This window comes from Mytilus edulis, unplaced genomic scaffold, assembly GCF_963676685.1.
Source record: "Mytilus edulis unplaced genomic scaffold, xbMytEdul2.2 SCAFFOLD_122, whole genome shotgun sequence".
Lineage (NCBI taxonomy): Eukaryota > Metazoa > Mollusca > Bivalvia > Mytilida > Mytilidae > Mytilus > Mytilus edulis.
Window position 1 is genome coordinate 70,746 of NW_027267915.1, and position 18,872 is coordinate 89,617.

The following is an 18,872-nucleotide window of genomic DNA, read 5'->3' on the forward strand; positions in this document are numbered from 1 at the left end:
TCTTTTCTCATATTTATAAATCATACAAAATACATACAAAACAGATATAATGTTTACTGCATACAACTAAAGACTGGATTTTATAGTTTAACAAAAATAATAACAGTAGAATAAAACTGAGATTTAATAAATAATAACAAAAAATATAAAATACCTAATTCCATTATTTCTACATCACATTCTTGTATATAATTTTCCTTGATTATAGGATATCTGATAAATCATAAAAATGCTGAGCCAAGAAAAATGAATATCTGATATTTTGGTAAAGGCTATCAGTATCTTTAGGACTGTTAAGACTTATCAACATACTTAGTATTCTAGACAATCATTGGATATTGCTCTAATAGCAATTCTAATCATTAAATTTAAATAATTATACTAAGCAAAGGTAACTTATTATGATATTGAAATCAAATACATGTAATAACAGTTGAATTTCAGCAAATCCAATCCTTGGTGTTTTGAAATCCATCATTTCATGCAGTTTTCCTAGTCCCAGAGGCATAAAAGATTAAAAGAATAAGTCAAACAAACCTTAATATTTGTAAGATAAAAACTGATATTAAAAATCTCATACAATTTATTACTGGTAATTCAAATTCAAATGTTAAGATCAAAAGATAGACAATCTGTTAAAAGCATGTACTATGTAGGTGATTTGTAAATGATAGTTATACAATCAAAAACCAAACGACAGCACAATATCTTCTAAAAAGTACTGACATAGATAAGAAATACATTATTTTCCTTAAATTATTTAAATTGAATGGCAATCATTATAAGGTAAATCAAAATTCAAATAATTTAAAATAGAATTCTTGTGAACTTTGCTGATACTCATAACAAAATCTATAAACTAATCTCAGCTATATATCTTAACAGAAAGCCATAAAAACATGGTTTTACCAGTTTTATGTTTTATTATGTTCTATTTTCAGTAACAGCAGCCATGTTTTTGATGAATCAGATGGGAAACACATGCTAAACTCTGAAAGTACACAATCTTAAGATGATTATGAATAAGTTGGCTTAAAGGGACTCTGTGGATTCAGAGGAAAATTTTTTAAAAGTTTAAATACTGAGTTTCATACTTTGATAGACAACAGTTGCCAAAATAGCTAACGCTGCCCTTTTCGGATTAGGTTAGCAAAACCCCAGTTTCAACTTTTCTATGAAAAAGGATCTTAAACAGTGTGAGTTAAAATAATTTTAAACAAATTAAGAAGCTTTCAGGGCCACAATGTTGACAAATAGTTAACTGGTAAAAACACACTATGATCATATAATTTGTAGAATGGTCTAAATTGATATACAGTTTAGAATGTAAAATATATTACATGAAAACTGAAAAACACAACTAGAAATGGAAGCCATCATTTAATCAACACTTAGGTTACAATAAACTATTGCGTAACATGGTCACAGCTTTTGATATAAAGATTATGTGCAATTAAGAAATAAGAGTAAGACTTATTATAATTGGATTTGAAGTGCATCTTACATTTATCATTACAAGATGGCTTGTTGACTACTCCATTGAACAAAGGCAAATCTATTCTCTTAATCAATTACTTTGCCCAATAATATACTAAGAATTTATCTAAAACGTTGACAGTATAGAAAGACAAGGGAGATAACTAATTAAAAAAATATTTCAAGAAAAGCAATGAGAACCTAAATTTGGGATTTAGAATAATATTTGCCAAAAAGTTTTCTTTATTTATAACAAGATTACTTCTTGAAGTCTGTATCTCTAAAACAGATACTATTATAGCCAAGAGAAAAACAATTGTATTTTGCAATCTTCTGAATTTATAAAAATTTAGAATTAAGAATTTAAGTTATCTCCCTTTGCATATCAACATATAATTCACATACACTATTCTGTGTGCTTGTTAAATACAGGTCAGCAATGATATCTGAGAAACACATTGTATCATTGAAATCTTACGCTATTACACATTTGTAAACAAGCAAATGTAAAGATTTGCATAATTAAAATGCCATGGTAGATAATATATAAATGAGTATATCCTTGCTAAGTCCTTCCTTTTTTCTGTAGATATTTGGAGGTCACATGATCATCCATTTCAAACTGGACATGACTCTCTCTAAAAAAGAAAAAAAAAAGGGTTTTTACAGGTATTTATGAGTTTTAATTGATGTCACAAATTCTTGAAATAGAAGCAAATTAAGCAAGGTATCTGCATACAAGATATGAAATATCTGTTGCATCTACTCTTTCAAATATAAAATATCAAACATGGAGCTAGAGAAGTCACAGCCACCACAACTTAGCACCCCAATTTTTTGTGAGGAAATAATTTAAACAGTACTGAACCATGAAATGAGGTCAAGGACACAATCGTCACAGGCAGAACAATAAAACACCAATGCCTGCCATGAAAATGAGACTAAGCACAGGTCAAATTACCTTCAATTACTCAATCCACATCATTGTTTTCTGAGAAAATGGACTTACACTTGAAAACTTCCCCATATCTTAAAGGATTCCATATCTAAAATATATTAAATGATCAGCTAGAAACTGCTAGTAGACCAATGCCATAATTTATACTAAAATTTGAGAGTCATGTGTAACAAGTTCCATCAAAATATTAATAACTGTTTTCAGAATTTTATTTTTTAATTGGTTATAAAATTTTTTTTACTTCCAACATCTTTCACAATATAGGTCAAGGTCACAACCATGGCAACGAATGGAAGCATCTTCGGTACACATCACACAGTATGGTAACTCATCATCATCATCATCATCACTATTGTTTTCCTCCACCTAAACAAGAACAGAAAAGATTATTTAATAATTCTAGTAAAGGTGTCTGACAAGCATGGAAGCCCTATAAACACAGATATAAATGATATAACTGTGAGTTGACTCTTTATAATAACAATATGTACCAATATGCAATTGGGTCGAAAACTTGAATTATCTGTAATAGCTAAAGAGCAACACATAAAAGCAAGTCACAGTTATATTGGAAAGTGAACATTATGTTTTCTTACATATGTAATTGATGATAACCTAAAGTCAGCAAGGTGAACATATAAATGTTCCTTAAACAGGACACTGATGAGTGATGGATGTGAAAAAGCCTCACAGGATATTGTATGCTCACATGAAGTTTGATACAAAATTTCAAGCTAAAACAAAAATGTCATACATGGCCATTCATTGTATGCATAATTCATTAGACATGACATTACATCATACAGCATTCTTACATGAAGTTTGAAAGCCAAGTCGTGATTTGTTGTTCTTCAGAAAAAATGGGACAATAATGCCTTACAAGTTAATATTATTTGGCTTTCTACATACTATTTTCACAGGGAATATGTTTACACATTTTATGCATTTGCTAAGTATGTAAAAAAAAACTCATCACAAAAAAGTTCTTGTGTACTGTTCTATGAAAAAGTTTCATTTATATAAATGTTCTGATACTATTTATTGTTTTATCTTCCATAATTATTCTCATGGTAAAACAATACAGGGATTACACACCCATGTGTTATATCATATTTTACCTGTTGTCTTTTTGGCTCTGTATTCAGTACTTTCTTAGATTTCTTGTCTTTCTTCGATTTTTCTTTACTTTTCTTTGAATCCTTTGAAGATATTTTATTTTTTTCTTCCCTTGAAGAGCTTGTCTCTGAAGTGTTTACCCCATCCTTAGCTGCTGCTTCATCTAATTTGTTTTCTTCTAATATCTGAAAAAAAAAAAAAATTATTCTTATATGACATGCTTCTTTCGCTTTATGAATCTATATCCAAGAATTTTTTTTTGCAAATGTGTATATTGACTACTGCAGAATAATGAATTTTATCAAATTGGCATGCATTTAACATATTTCATTAACTTAAAACACTTCCAAACTCTTAAATGATATACATGTTGTTACTAATTCATTTATTAAGACTGTAATGTGTTGCATTCTGAAATTGACATATTTGACATAGTTCATGCTGGCTGTTCAAAAACTCCTCCTTCTGAAAAATCACAGTGCCAGCCGTTTGCTACATGATAAACAAAAAAAGGGAGGTTCGTGGAAGCCTACACAATTGCTTTACTCTTATACACATTGGACATAGGAATTACCTTAATTGTCCTAATCAGAATCGAAAAAATTGACGCAAGCTATACTTTATTGTAGTACAATATACTGCCTACCCATGTTAAAACTACAATAAAGTATAGCTTGCATCAATTATTTCTTAAATTATAAATATAAAAAAGATGTGTTATGTTTGCCAATGAGACAACTCTTCACAAGAGACCAAATGACACAGAAATTAACAACTATACGTCTCTGTACAGCCTGTAATAATGAGCAAAGCCCTAACCAAATAGTCAGCAAAAGACCCAGAAATGACAAATATTAAACAATTCAAAGTTGAGAAAGTTTCTTTTATATATAACCTTTTGAACTGCTGTCAATTTAAAACTTTAATACTTGCAAGAACATACCCATAATTTTTTTCAGCACTTTTATATCCTGCAAATTATAAATGCATTGTAAAATACATATTTTTAACATAATCAATCAATTAATTAATGTCTGTACATACTTGTTTAATGAGATTCTTTGTTAGTGTTTCTTCATTCTCATTGTCACTATCTGATATTTCATCTGCACTCTTTTCATCAGTATCTGTTAAAGAATGAATTTATCTCCTTTATTTCACTCTTACTATACAATAAAGTCGGTATATAATTTTTTATTGTTTTATATGAATAAAAGGTAGATTATTTTCGAGTCACACATAACAGATAATTTTATAGAAACATTTTTATCTGAAAGTATGAGCAGACATATCACCCAAATTTTGCCATTTTGACTTCTTTTAAATTATTTAATTGACAGTATACCTACGAAAAAGGTTTTGACATCACTACACTTTCACTTAGCAGTATTCATATTCTGCTGATAAAAGATTCTGGAGACCAATTTGGGTTTAGAATTAATTTGAACTTTTGAGCCAAACAGTGAAAGCTTAAAGGCATATCTTCTGAACAAAGAAGTGTGGTTTCAGACATGTATTTATGTGCTTGAAACTCAGGTGGTTATTCAAATATGATACTAACATCAGTATAGTAAAAACAATGTCTTCCTTATTGTTAGTCCTTCAGGGCCAAATAATTCATAAACATGAGGGACAAACCTTGATTATGGTCTCGACTACCTCATGAGCTTGTCCTCTCAAATACATTTCATCTCAGAAGTCTAAAATTATGTTTGTGATTTTTTGTGATTGTCCATTATTAAATTTTGTACCTTTATTCACATCCTCTTTCTTTTTATTTTTCACTTCCTGTAGTCTTTTCATGATATCTTTGTCTTTCTGTAGATCTTCTAATGCTTTATGTGCATCAACATCTAACTCTTTTGATGCCTCTGCTATCAACCTCTGCATTTCTTCTAATGGAATTTCATCATTTGTTCGTGTGTCTGTTGTTTGTGTGTTATCTATATTCTTTGTATATGGCACTGTTTCTTGTGAGTCTTCCCTGTTTAGATTGTTACTGGGTTTTTTAGATTCTCCATTACTTGGTTTGTCAGATTCTGTGAAAGAAATTAAAAAAAAAACATTATACCAGTAAGTATAAACATTTTGAGCTATTGCACACTTTTTGTAAATATGAATTTGAAGAGCAAAGGATATGGAAATGCATCCAAAGTATATGATGCTTACATATATGTTGATACCAAATTTCAGTACTCTAATACATACATACCTGCCAAGTTTTGAAAGTATCCATGGGGGTTTTAGTGCGCGACAACCATTTCAAAGGTTACAATTCTTTGAGACGACTATTTTGCATGTGCTGTTTTGAGGTCTAGAAAAAGTGTCATATTTGTCAGATGAGCTTACATGCCTTTTTCTAAAGTTTATTTGCATGATTCTAGTTATTATATATCAGTAGAAAAGATGAACATGTAGCTGCAAGACCAGGAATTAATTTCATGTGTAAGGATATTAAATAATTGTTGACTTTTCCAATTTAAAATTATGCACAAAGAAAGACCTTTATCAGGTTGGGAACAACACCTAGGGGTATCCCCTCAATGTAAGGACATTAAAAACCACTTTTTAAGTAAAAATGAGCACATTTTCTGAGTGATATTCATATTATTTGAAGTAACTTTTCCCAAAGAATTATACATCTTATGATCTATCTGGTATAATATGGTCAACACATGTCCAAGTATTATGGTATGTTCATGGCCTAATATATCATGTATATCTTCTTTATTTTTCAAATTAATTAGACCCTACATTTAAAATAGTAGTTCTAAATATAATGTCAGAATTTCCCATTTTTTAGTTAAATAAGAAAACATGATTTTTCATTTTTATTTTTCACAGAAGTAAAATGACCCCTTGACTAAGGGAAGTCCCTCATTTAAGGGATTCCTATGTAACATAGAGAACAATTTGACTAAAATCTCATAAATGGTTATGCCATTTCAATTGATATTTTATAATGTGTCTTTTTATGTTGTACATGTACTGTTAAACTCAGTTACAGGTTAAGGCAAAGGTTGGCCACTGGTAAAACGTTTAAACTCTCTTCTTTTGTATGCACCTGTCAGGAGCGTGTTGTTCAGTGGTTGTCGTTGCTTGGTGTGGTTCATAAGTGTTTCCTGTTTTTTATATAGATTTGACTGTTGGTTTTCCTGTTTGATTTGTTTCACACTAGTCATTTACTGGCCCTTCATAGCTTGTTGTTTGCTGTGAGCCAAGGCTCAGTATTAAAAGTCATACTTTGACCTACAACTATTTACTTTTTACACATTGTGTCTTGGGTGGAGAGTTGTAAGCAGGGGTGTAGCTAGAAATAAACGATGTGGAAGCAACTACCGCCGACCGGAGCGAGGCGAAAAAAATTTGGGACCCTATTATGCAGAATTTTTTTTTTGCGGTTTTCAGTCATAGGACGGTTAAAAGAGGAGCTATATGTAGATAAAAATTTATGAATGTAAAACTATTAATAAATCATCTGAATATAGTAATACATAAACAACACATATTTGTGATACAGAATTTACTCAAAATTGTCCAAAATCTGCTCTTCGGTTTTGGGCAGAAACAAACTTCTCTATTACTTTGTCAACATTCACACTGAATTCCCAAAGAATATGCAGTAATGCTATGTAACTTTCGTTGTTCATTGTTGATCGTACATTTGTTTTCAATTACATACGTAGTAGCGTGACTGATAGTTCTCAGGGCCATCATGGCATGGTAGCACTCGCGAGATGTTATAAAGCAGCGTACGTGTTCGGCATCGAGCGACCTCCCAATTGAATTCGTCAAAATTACATGCTGGGTCAGTTTCGTATGTTTCAGACAATATTGAGATTTGTTCGTTTGTGATATTTCCTACAACACGATGAAGCAGATACAGCACAAAGAAGCGATTTTCTGATAACTTGACGCGACTCCACTCTCCAGTTGCCTTATCATATGGTCTATGAACGCAAAAAATATTGAGACTTTCCAATACTGTTTTGGCGTGGTTGCAGAGTGATTGGCTCCGGTAGTCTGTCAACCACATCGCCTCGGCATATTTTCAACGATATCGAAGGGATCTGATAATTCTAATGCCGATTGGTACATCTCATTCCAAACTGATGAACTGTACACTGTAAAATGTGCTCCAAAACTATATATCTAAGACTGAGTATTACAAATTCAAAAGTAAAAATCTTGTAAAAGATACAAGTAACCTTCCGATTTTGTCATAATCTCTAAAAAGAAATTATTTTGAAACCAAATGTCGTTATTTAATGATATTTCATCAATTAAAAAAAGTGACAACATAGGTGTTTCCTTTAACATTCAATTTATAAATTTTTATTTTGCCATTTCTTTATTTGCATGCCGAATCAATGTGCACGCAACTTCGGAGCTACGATCTTTTTCTGAATGAATAGCTTTATCAACACTTGTAACTAGATTGTCAAACTAATATCCGGGATAGACGGAAAAGACACCAACAGTCCGATTGACCAACTAATCTCTCTCTCTTCTGCTTTTTTTTTTTTTTTTTTTTTTTTTTTGTGAAAATGACGTGGATGCACGTGCTGTCGTGCCTCCGGGTAGCTACGCCCCTGGTAAGTTATAAATATACTTTACATCATTATTCAAGACATACATGTATATCATCTTGATGCATTCTCCTTTCATTTCTTATAAGGCTGAACTTATATTATCTATTTATAGTCCAAACTTGTATTATGATTTGTTACAAAAACATTAACAAAACCATTAAAAAAACATAAGTATTCTCTATACCTGGATTTCCTCTCAGACCAGCTAGTCTATTTTCAATGTCCTTTACAGGGTCAGGTCTATGTGAATCTATTTCTATTTCCTCTCCAATTTCATCCAATAAGTCATTGATTTGATCCTGTTGTGTTCTTCTGTCTGGAGCATGGTACCCCTAAAGAAAAGGAAAATTAGTTTGTTTTTTTGAAATTGACAAAGCTAGATATATTATATGATACGTCATGATTATCTCCTCTTTCTCAAAAATTGTTTTGTTTTTGAAAAGGTGTGAAAGTTTAATTAAAATGTATAAAAGAACATACTGTTATTCAATATTTATTTAATTGCCCTGAATACATGCTTTGTTTTTGGTTGTTGTCTGTTCTCTATATGGTATGGGTTTTGCTCATTGTTGAAAGTTATTAAGTGCTATATTGTTGTTAACAGCCCCTTCCATTGGTCTCTATTGAATAATGGTACATTACATCACTTGTCCTTATTTTTATAAGTCGCTGATACAACTACGGTATGCTTTTTGCATGTTCTGATTTCATCATTACTAATTACATGAATAAGTTACGGTAGATAACAAAAATAATGCATTTTCTCCTGAATGGCATGCATTTTATCATTGTTTTAATAACTTTCTGCATGTAATGACAGTATCCTCTGTTTCGACCGTGGTAATTAAGTGAACATAATAGAGACCACTGTAATAAGGTCTATCTATTTTAAAATCATCTTACTGGTTTCTTAGAAACTGCTGCTGTGGCTGCATTTTCTCCTTTTAACTTTGAAAGTCTTTCTTCTATATTTTTTTGTGATGGACTGTTTTTTTCTGAAATAAAGATTTTTATTTTAAATAGATGAGTTAATTACATTAAAGAAGGCCCATTATCTATTTGTTTGCAACTTGCAATCATTTAAATAAAGAAATATTTGTCCTATCAGCATAAAACTAATGCAGGTTTCTAAATTTAACAATTTTTATAATTGTGCGTTAGCGTTTGCAATTCAATTAAATAATTTCAACATATATTATTTGAACTTTATTAACATTTCTGCAAAATTATTTCTCTTAAGAGTTATTTTAAAAACTGTTTTATACCTTTTTGTATTCTATCTTCCTTTAACTTATCTAATCTTTCTTGTATTTCCCTCTCAGGTTTTGCAAGGTGTTTATATTCTGGTTTGCCAGCTGGTTTTGTATGATGTGGCTTACTACCATGACTGCCACCACCCTTTTCTCTCTCTTCTAATGCTGCCACACGCCTAATCAGAAATCAATATAAAATCTTGATAGATGAATTGAATTATATTGAAAACTCACCACACTATTCTCTCTCACTCTCTGTCTCTTTCTATCTCTCTCTCTCCGGTGTTCAAATTAAACTGCTTTACTCTTTATCTTATATTTGTATATATTAAAAAAAAAAAGATTCTAAAAGAAAGATGTATTGATAACATAATATCTAGATTTATATATTATATATTGCTATTATATTTGTGTATATTATGTTGCAAATTGGAAGTTATAAATAATAAAAATTAAAAAAAATATAAAATCTTGAATAGTCTGCTCTTGAATATAACAATATATAAATATTTGTACAATGTATGATGCACTACAGATTTTAACCAACGCAAAATTCGAAAAACTTATGTGAAATTGTTCTGTTTATTACCAATCCTCTTACAAAAATCTCAATACAAAATAATTGATATTTTGATGGAAAGTACACTGTAATCTGCCTAATCCGACACTTGAGTATTCAATACTCCCCCAGTGTGTTGATTACACAGGTTACACTGTATAAGTAAATAATTATCTATTTTATTTTATTTTTTATTGAAGGCTTAAAACTACGAATTATAAGGTTTTAAATTCATTAAAGGATTTACTGGTATATATCAACAACACTCCAAAATAATGACAATTAACAGTTATCTCCCCTTAACTAAAATTGATTTTTTAACTTTTGATGAATACTGGAATATGTAGCATTGAGAATTGTTAAAAATTACAGAACAAGACGCTTCAAAAGAATTCTTAAATTCTCCAGTTGACACAAAAAAACATTAAATAACTCTGAAGCCTCATAGAAATGTTTTACATATATTGAAATGATGATTAAAATATATTTTTTTTGTATGAAAGTGTTTAAAAGATTGAAGATTATCAAAATTATATACCGTAACCAGTATATTACTCAGTTACTAAAACTCACTTTTTGTATGCCTCAGGAGGAGAAAATCTTCCAGAATCATCCTGAGGTTTTATTTTTCTACAAAAAAATAAGAATTTTTACAAAAATTGTTTCAACAATACTCTTTTCTTCCTATTGTGAAAATGGAGTAATTCTGTTTTACGCATATCTTGAGAAAAGAGTGACAAAAAATTTAGTTTCATTTAATATATTTAAAAAAAAAAGAGTATAAAACAGAAAGGACATGTCAGACAGATAAGAAAAGTAGTCAAAGGTTACAACTCATCATGGTCAAGCTTTTGACCAATAGGAAGTCATTCTGTTCAGTAAGACCTGAGAAAAGTGTGACAGAAATATTTGTTGTGCACACGAAAACAAAGGAATGGAGGGATGAACAGATAGATCAGGTAAATGCAATATACTATATAGCACAAACTCGTAGAGTGACAGTATAATTGTTTTAGATCTATTGCATGTGTTTCTATAAGGACATAACATTTAGGAAAGCAATACCTCAGTATAGAATTTTGACAGATTGATAATTATTTAAATATACTTGGTATAGAATGTTACAAGTGAAATAAAAACCAATATTTTTTTTTAATTTCTGTAAAAATCAAAATATAACAAAAGCATGTGTCCATAGGACAAAATGTCTCATTCAAACAATTGCACTTCCATGTTTTTGTGAACTTCAAATTCTGATCATGAGTCATCCCTAGTTTAGTAAATATCTTGAAATGTTCAGTCCTTAACAAGCATATGTACTAAATTTCCAGTTCCCATTCATGTGACTACAACTTTAAATATGGTTGACTTTTAATACTTTAAAAGTTACCACATATTTCACTTTGTACTAACTACAAATGTACATGTACTAACTTAACAAAACTAAAATTAAATGAAAGAAGCACAAACCCTGTTAAGATGTTGAAACACTTATTGCACACATGGTGTTTTTCATTCTTCAGTTTGGGGACAGCTATCTTCTTGTTTAGACAGGAATTACAGAAGGCAAATCCACAATTTTTACAGCCATGCTGAAATTTAAACAATGCGAAAACTGTTTTACTGGCAATAACTTAAAGATATTAAACTATTTTCATATATATTATATATAAAACTATTTTCATATATATTATATATAAAACTATTTTCATATATATTATATATAAAACTATTTTCATATATATTATATATAAAACTATTTTCATATATATTATATATAAAACTATTTTCATATATATTATATATAAAACTATTTTCATATATATTATATATAAAACTATTTTCATATATGCTATATATTAAACTATTCTCATATATGTTATTACACTTCATAAATTGCTTTGAACCTGTTAAATCATTTAAACCCTCAGCATATTATGCACCTGTCCTAAGTCAGGAGCCTGTTATTCAGTGGTTGTTGTTTGTTATTGTGGTTCATAGGTGTTTTTTTGTCTTTTTTTTTTTTTTTGTATTTACTTTAGATTATAACATTGTTTTGATTTGTTTTACACTAGTCATTTTGGGGGCCTTTATAGCTTGCAGTTTTCAGGATGAACCTAGGCTCTGTGGTGAAGGCCATGCTATGACATATAATAACTTTTATACATCATATTCATATTTATCATATTCATCATATGTATCCAATAAAGCTTAGCAATTAGGGACATAATCACACTAAATAGGATATAGTTTCATGAATGTTGATTAATACAAAAATATAAGGACTCAATCAATTTCTCAATATGTTCACAAAACAGAATTTTGGGTGTTGATGCATTACGATATAAACATCTATGTTAAATGTCAATCCTTAGTGTAATTGTTGTCATATCTGTCCTATGTAATTCTCAGTCTATTTTGAGAAATATTGTGAAAGTGGCATTTAGTGATCTATTGATTTATATGAATTCAATTTTAGTACATTTTCATCTTTCTTTTTATTTTTGTTTGTTTTATGCTACATGCATACTGAATCAAATAAAGTTTTCTATGTCCACATCTGACTAACCAAATGCTAGAATGATTTTGAATGGGTGCCAATTTGACTGGGCGTCTATTTGACTTGAACCTGTATTTATGGCAACATATAGATTTGAGAAACTTCTAAAATTAAGTTATGAAGTCTATAAATCTCCAGCTTGGCACTCAGGTCTGCTCGGCATGAGAGTATAAAATAGAAATTCAAATTCAGTTATGCTTGTCGTCTCCAACAAGAAAGAGATCTTTGTCTGGACAAAGTGGCAGTGTAAAAAATAAAAAAATGAACTGCAAATCTAAAAGTCAAGCAGATTAGAATGAAATATTTTCAATTTTTACAACCAACGGCAACATCAAGTTCCTTTGACAATGATTCGAGAATTAATCTTTTTTCACATCATGTTCATTCACATATTCTATTTCTTCTGATTATCTGTAAAATGTTTGAAAGCATGCTTAGTATGAGACTCACAACAAAATATCATAGCTATCTCCCTTTTTGAAGGGTTTGAAGGTTTTAAAGGTTGACAGGTATGTATTAAATGAACCTATATGTATTTTAAATGTCAAATGAATGTATGTGTTTTCTGTTATACCTCTTTTTTAAATAAACTGAAAGTTGTTCCACATCCATAACACGACATTCCGAGTTTCTGTGTGTTTTGTTCAATTTGGGTTTGTATTTAATCTACATGACAGTCATATCATATTCGCAAAACAGAAAAACAAAAAGCCAATAATAATCACATGAAATTTCGTCAAATAATAACAGAAGGGCGACAACTCTATCATGAACTCTAAAATTAGATTGTATACCGGTACAGCAAGCAATTAGTTCCGACAACACAGAAAGACTACGTTTGGCCATACATTGAGATATATACAAATACTTGGTATGGCGGCCACAATACTCAGACTGCATGTTATTGTTTCTGAAAATTCCCTAAATTTTGTCAAAATGTTGAAATGTATATGAAGTTTCCCCCTCAAAAGAATTCTGAATAAAAGACAAATAATACAAATTTTCTGCACCCAGTATATGTCTCTGTTAAAAGTATTTATCAGGGGCTCTTTTTTAATCAATACATTTGTGCAGAATTTGTATTGATTAAACATTAAAAAAAAAAACCAACACACTTTTACATGTGGGATTTCTAGCCTGTTGAATTTTTCTAACAAATATGAGAAGATAGCTCTAATATAGTGCCTCCCGAGAGAAGAAACCGCAAAACTATAGGGTCAGGATGTAAACAAAATATTGTCCTATGAATTATTGTACCACAAGACAATATTTCATAACTACGTATCATGAAAAATTGTCCTCGTCTATGGAAAAATGTCCAGAGAAGGACAAATTTTCATAGTGAAATCTCAGGTTATCAACATATATTCATGTAAGAGAAGGTATATAGGATTTTTATTTTTTTGCAACACGTGCCTGTGTATATATTTACAAAACAAACGATCGACAGTACTTTACTTATATTTGTACAGTATAATGTAATAAATTTGACATGCATTAGAGAATTCTTAAATCTATAATTAACCATTTGTAAAGTACATGTATCTATGCAAATTTGAAACTCACTATTTGTAATAATACAAAATCCTAACTATACAAACAATTTCAATTATAAATCTAAAAATGTGCATGCTGCATGCTTGTATACTATTTCTAACTGTGTAATAATAAGATTAAAAAATATTTTCAAAGTCAGTGAAGTACGTATTGTCATGAACAGAATTTCATAGTGAAATATTGTCCAGAAGGAGGTGACAAAATTTCATGGACAAGGACAATATTTCATTATGAAATACTGTCAGTGGATAATATTTTATATCATCGGAAATTGTGTCCGACAGACAATATTTCATGGGGGACAATATTTTTATGTTATATACATTTTTTTAATTTTACGTGAAAAGTCTTACAATGCATGAAATTCTCTCTCAAAATTTGTACATTTCATAAAAGATCTAGACCTTTTGCTTTCTGCTATTTTACCGATCCAAGGCGGCGGAAGACACTCGACCAACCTTATTCATACTGTCAAAACATAACGGTATTAAACATTCAAGATACATTTCATTACAAAGCCGTATTACTGTCAAGTTATCTTATATTTCGATTTAAATTTTTTTATTGGTCATGATTAAACTGATGTGTTTGCTATTGTTGTTAGTGTCTTGAACTTTCTAAAACTCACACCATCAAAATGTTTTTTTTTTTAATTGTTACATATGTTTTATTCGTAAAGTATATTCAGTTATCTTTGTCCTTTTGTTTTCTGAGAGATAGCTGCCTCATTTGCAATATTACCATATCTCCAATATTCTGACATTCGTACGTATCTTCTCAATACGATAAATGGATTGTTGTTTGCTTTACGTCAAGTGACAAATATTTCACAATAGCCAGGACAAGAACACATTATTGAATAATTATTACAATGGACTGAGGGCCGTCAGGGTTGAAGGGTCGGAGAAGTTTGGAATGCCATTAGAAAATAAAAACATATTAGAATACATGATATTCGTTTCAGTTTATTCCATCATACAAGAAATCAGAAATGGGTGCATTATTCATAAACAAATGTTAATTTTAAGTTTGGTCGTGGGATTATAAGGTACAAATATGAATGACTGAATGAATGAATGATACACTCTAATTGGTTCTTTAAATATTGTTTTCCTCAGTATAAATATTGATTTTGAAATCATTAAATTAAAAACCATCTAAATATATTGCTATGCATCTTCACAACCATAAAATCCGTCGATGTTTTTAAACTGACGGACAATAACCTATTGAGTTTTAGTCTTTAATAGACACATTATGTTTTTGTTGACTTCATTATCCACGCAGGAACTTGTCTCAGAAAAAATATATTTGTGTATCTTAACCCTACTTTCAAGTATAGATAATATGAGCATCCTCCAGAATTTGCGGTCATCCGATTTTCAGTTCTTCAGTATTTTGAAACTTGTTTGTTCTAATGATAACAGGGCTGTTATATCACTTTCGTATGTAAGCAGGAGCACTGGGCGACAGCATTCATGTTTAACGTTGCCACTTTATGAATGTGGATGTCACGAGCATGCATTCAATAGTTGTCGTTTGTGGCTGCACATCATTTTTTTTTTTGGTTTTTGTTTATTGTTTTGTACATATTCATGCCGTTAAATTTCTCGTCTAAATTGGTTTACTTTAAATTCGTTGTAGGATAAGACTTCCCATACCGATAATAGACCGTTTGTCGATATATAGTCATACTTCTAACTTATCATAAACCTCTTCTCAAAAGTAGTGTTATGTCAGGCTTATTCGAAATTGAACAGTTTGTTTATACAAAAAAGTTGTAACAACCTTTTAGATGGTTATAAATTGTGGATGGATACCCTTATACCCTTTGTTTTCTTTAATAGTATCAATATCATTTGGTTTTTTGTTCTAAATACACGTAATGACTTGTTGCGTTGGGAAATATGTCTCATGTGGTTATAACGACACTTAATCTCAAAGAAGGAATACAAAATCTGGCATATATTGATTTTAACAAAGTCGTATACTAGTAATACCTCAATGTATTATTTATTTGATTTAACCTTTATTTGCATTCTGTAGCGACTATATAAATTTGGTTGTTACAAAACAAACAAAAGGGTAATACGTTTCTGGTTGTTTTGTTTCTTTTGTTGTTATTTGCTATTTTTTTATTCCTTATCTTGAAAACATCAATAAAAAAAACTGATGACGTTTAAACGGCAGTGCAAGAATGTGTTGCCCAACCACCTGTATACTTATGTATGTAACTGTACGTATATCAGTAAACTGCTCAACCATAGAAAAAACGAAGAACACATAAACTGAGGTCTCACTGAGGTACTAGGACTTTATCATCTTTATATCCTCTTTGTCCTGTTGGAAATGTATGGAAATCTTGATACGTAAAGTAACATTACTTTAAATAGTCCAAAAGATATGTTCTCTAAATTGTTCGCTCACAGTCTCGTCTAAGCAAGCACTGGTTTGTTTTATGTTTGTATGGGGAAAATTATACGTGACTGTTGGTTATACTTCGATTTAGGGCGTATTTCTTTTTTTGTTGACATTAATTTTGATTAAAGGAAAGTATTTAATCAGCCATGCACTCCCATTTCTTGGATACTAAACCACGCCACTATTTGTGAAATACCGTATCTCTGAAATATAAAACTATGAGATAATTTTGTTTGTATCGTTGTTTTATAAATGAAATGATATTCATATGAAGGACAATCAATTGTAAATGACATAAGTATATAAGATTGAGAATGGAAATGGGGAATGTGTCAAAGCGACAACAACCGCGGACCATAGAGCAGACAACAGCCGAAGTCCACCAATGGGTCTTCAATGTAGCGAGAAACTCCCGCACCCGGATATAGGAAATATGTACACTAGTTCAGTGATAATGGACGGCAAACTAAACTCCGATACAATGACTTTCTACAAGATCCATATGTTGATACAGATATAAGCATGATACAGCAAATGTCAACCTTAATGTCTTGTCGGTTATAAATGACCTCCCTCACTCACATAAACATGCATGCAATTTATTATTACTATCATTTCTAAAATCCTGTTATTGCGTGTATTAATGATCTCTTTTGGGTTTAAAACTCAGTATCTTTTATCGTCTCATTATTATTATTCTGTCTTATGTGTCTCATAGCTTCACCTTTCGGTATTTCCTGTTAATACGGCTTATAAGCCTACTATATAGATATAGGAAGATGTGGTATAAGTGCCAATGAGTCTACCTTTTATCCAAGTCACAGTTTATAAAAGTAAACCATTACATGTCAAAGTACGACCTTCAACACGGAGCCTTGGCTCACAACGAACAGTTAGATATGAAGGGACCCAAAAATGACTAGAGTTAAACCCTTCAAACGGGAAAACCAACAGTCTAATCTATATGAAAACGAGAAACAGAAACACTTATGAACCATATCAACAAACGAAAACTAATGAACATCAGGTACTATGGCTGGATTATGAGCAAAATACATAGTACATGTATTGTTAGTGGGCATCATTATTTTGATAACTTGTAATTCAGTGGATGATGTTGGGTGATGTTTGTTATACCTGTGTTTTCATGTTCATTCACGGTTTCTCATTAATTGGTCAGGTTTTTTTTATATTTTTATTGTTTCAACATTTGTCAGGTCGGGGCCTTTTTATAGCTGGCTTTATGATATGTTTTTTTCTCAATGCATGTAGAATGCACCTACGACTGTCATAATCCTCGTTATTTGGGATAGTTGTCTAATTTTGTTTTGAATGGGCACGATCATCAAACAATCGTTGATTTTCATATTGATTTCAAATAATAACTCGAGGTGGTATCAAACTCTACAGCTGGTCTGACGAAGGTGTAAAATTCTTATTCGTAGGCAATGTCCGAAGTTTCTTCTTAGGAAATCCAGGGTGTCGTTTGCCTTCTTAGTTACAGCACCAGTGTAGGTGTTCTAAGATAAGTTTTTTTCCGAGATGTTTAGTCCTAAATATTTTGTTGAGTCAACACGAAAAAGGATATGAACATGGACGAGGTATTTGTAGTCTTATTGTTGGTTGAATTACTTAAATTGTAGTATCAAACTTGTATGTATGCTGTTTATGGGCCCTGTTTTTTTGAAAAATAAACTAGTCTATGCTATGCAGTATGTGTGTAAAATGTCGCTTACTGTGCTACATATGAAGTTTTCTAGTATACAGTGTGTATGTTCCGGACAATATTTAATTTTTACGTAGTATTCGAATTATAAAATAATGCATTGTCATGTAACCATGATTGGTTTGTAAGATAAAGTTTTTGTATTATTGAAACTTTTATAATGTAATTCAAAAAAAATACCTATATGGTCCAAATACTCATATGGTCCGGCCCGTTTTATACTCATATGGTCCGACATAATATGAGTTTCTGACACAAAACAAAAGTCAAGATGTTACAAATCTATTGCACAATATTGTGCAATAGAAGATTTCTTCTTCAAACTTTAAAAAAATTTGGAATTTGAGAAATGTGGAGGAAAAAAAATGAAAACTACTACCACCCCCCCTTTTTTGCAATAATTCCAAAACCTGACATTTCTTTATACATAATTTACCAGCAGTGTAAGGGAGGTAAATCCACACATACCCAACATTGTATGTTAAATGTTTTTGAGTTACCTCCTTTACACTGCTTTTAAATTGTCTTAATTGTCCATTGCCCAGAAAAACCTAGTTTTTCGCCTTTTTTTGTCCCTAATTCCAAATTGTTTGAGCCATTACACCCCCCCCCCCCCAAAAAAAAAAAACCCCACCAAAATAAAAGTCAATACTA

The 18,872-nt window shown here is 30.7% G+C and overlaps 1 protein-coding gene across 1 annotated transcript; it reads right to left on the bottom strand.

Moving 5' to 3' along the window:
• Positions 1–13,284, bottom strand: LOC139506255 (abscission/NoCut checkpoint regulator-like). Its single transcript, XM_071295419.1, has 11 exons — positions 13,089–13,284; positions 11,425–11,546; positions 10,528–10,584; positions 9,408–9,571; positions 9,046–9,137; positions 8,327–8,474; positions 5,302–5,589; positions 4,595–4,677; positions 3,553–3,735; positions 2,676–2,800; positions 1–2,114 (listed from the first exon to the last, which is right to left on the bottom strand). Exons 1-11 carry the CDS (start codon positions 13,134–13,136, stop codon positions 2,042–2,044), a joined length of 1,383 nt encoding a protein of 460 aa, XP_071151520.1. The 5' UTR covers positions 13,137–13,284; the 3' UTR covers positions 1–2,041.
• Between the last annotated feature and the right edge of the window lie 5,588 nt (positions 13,285–18,872).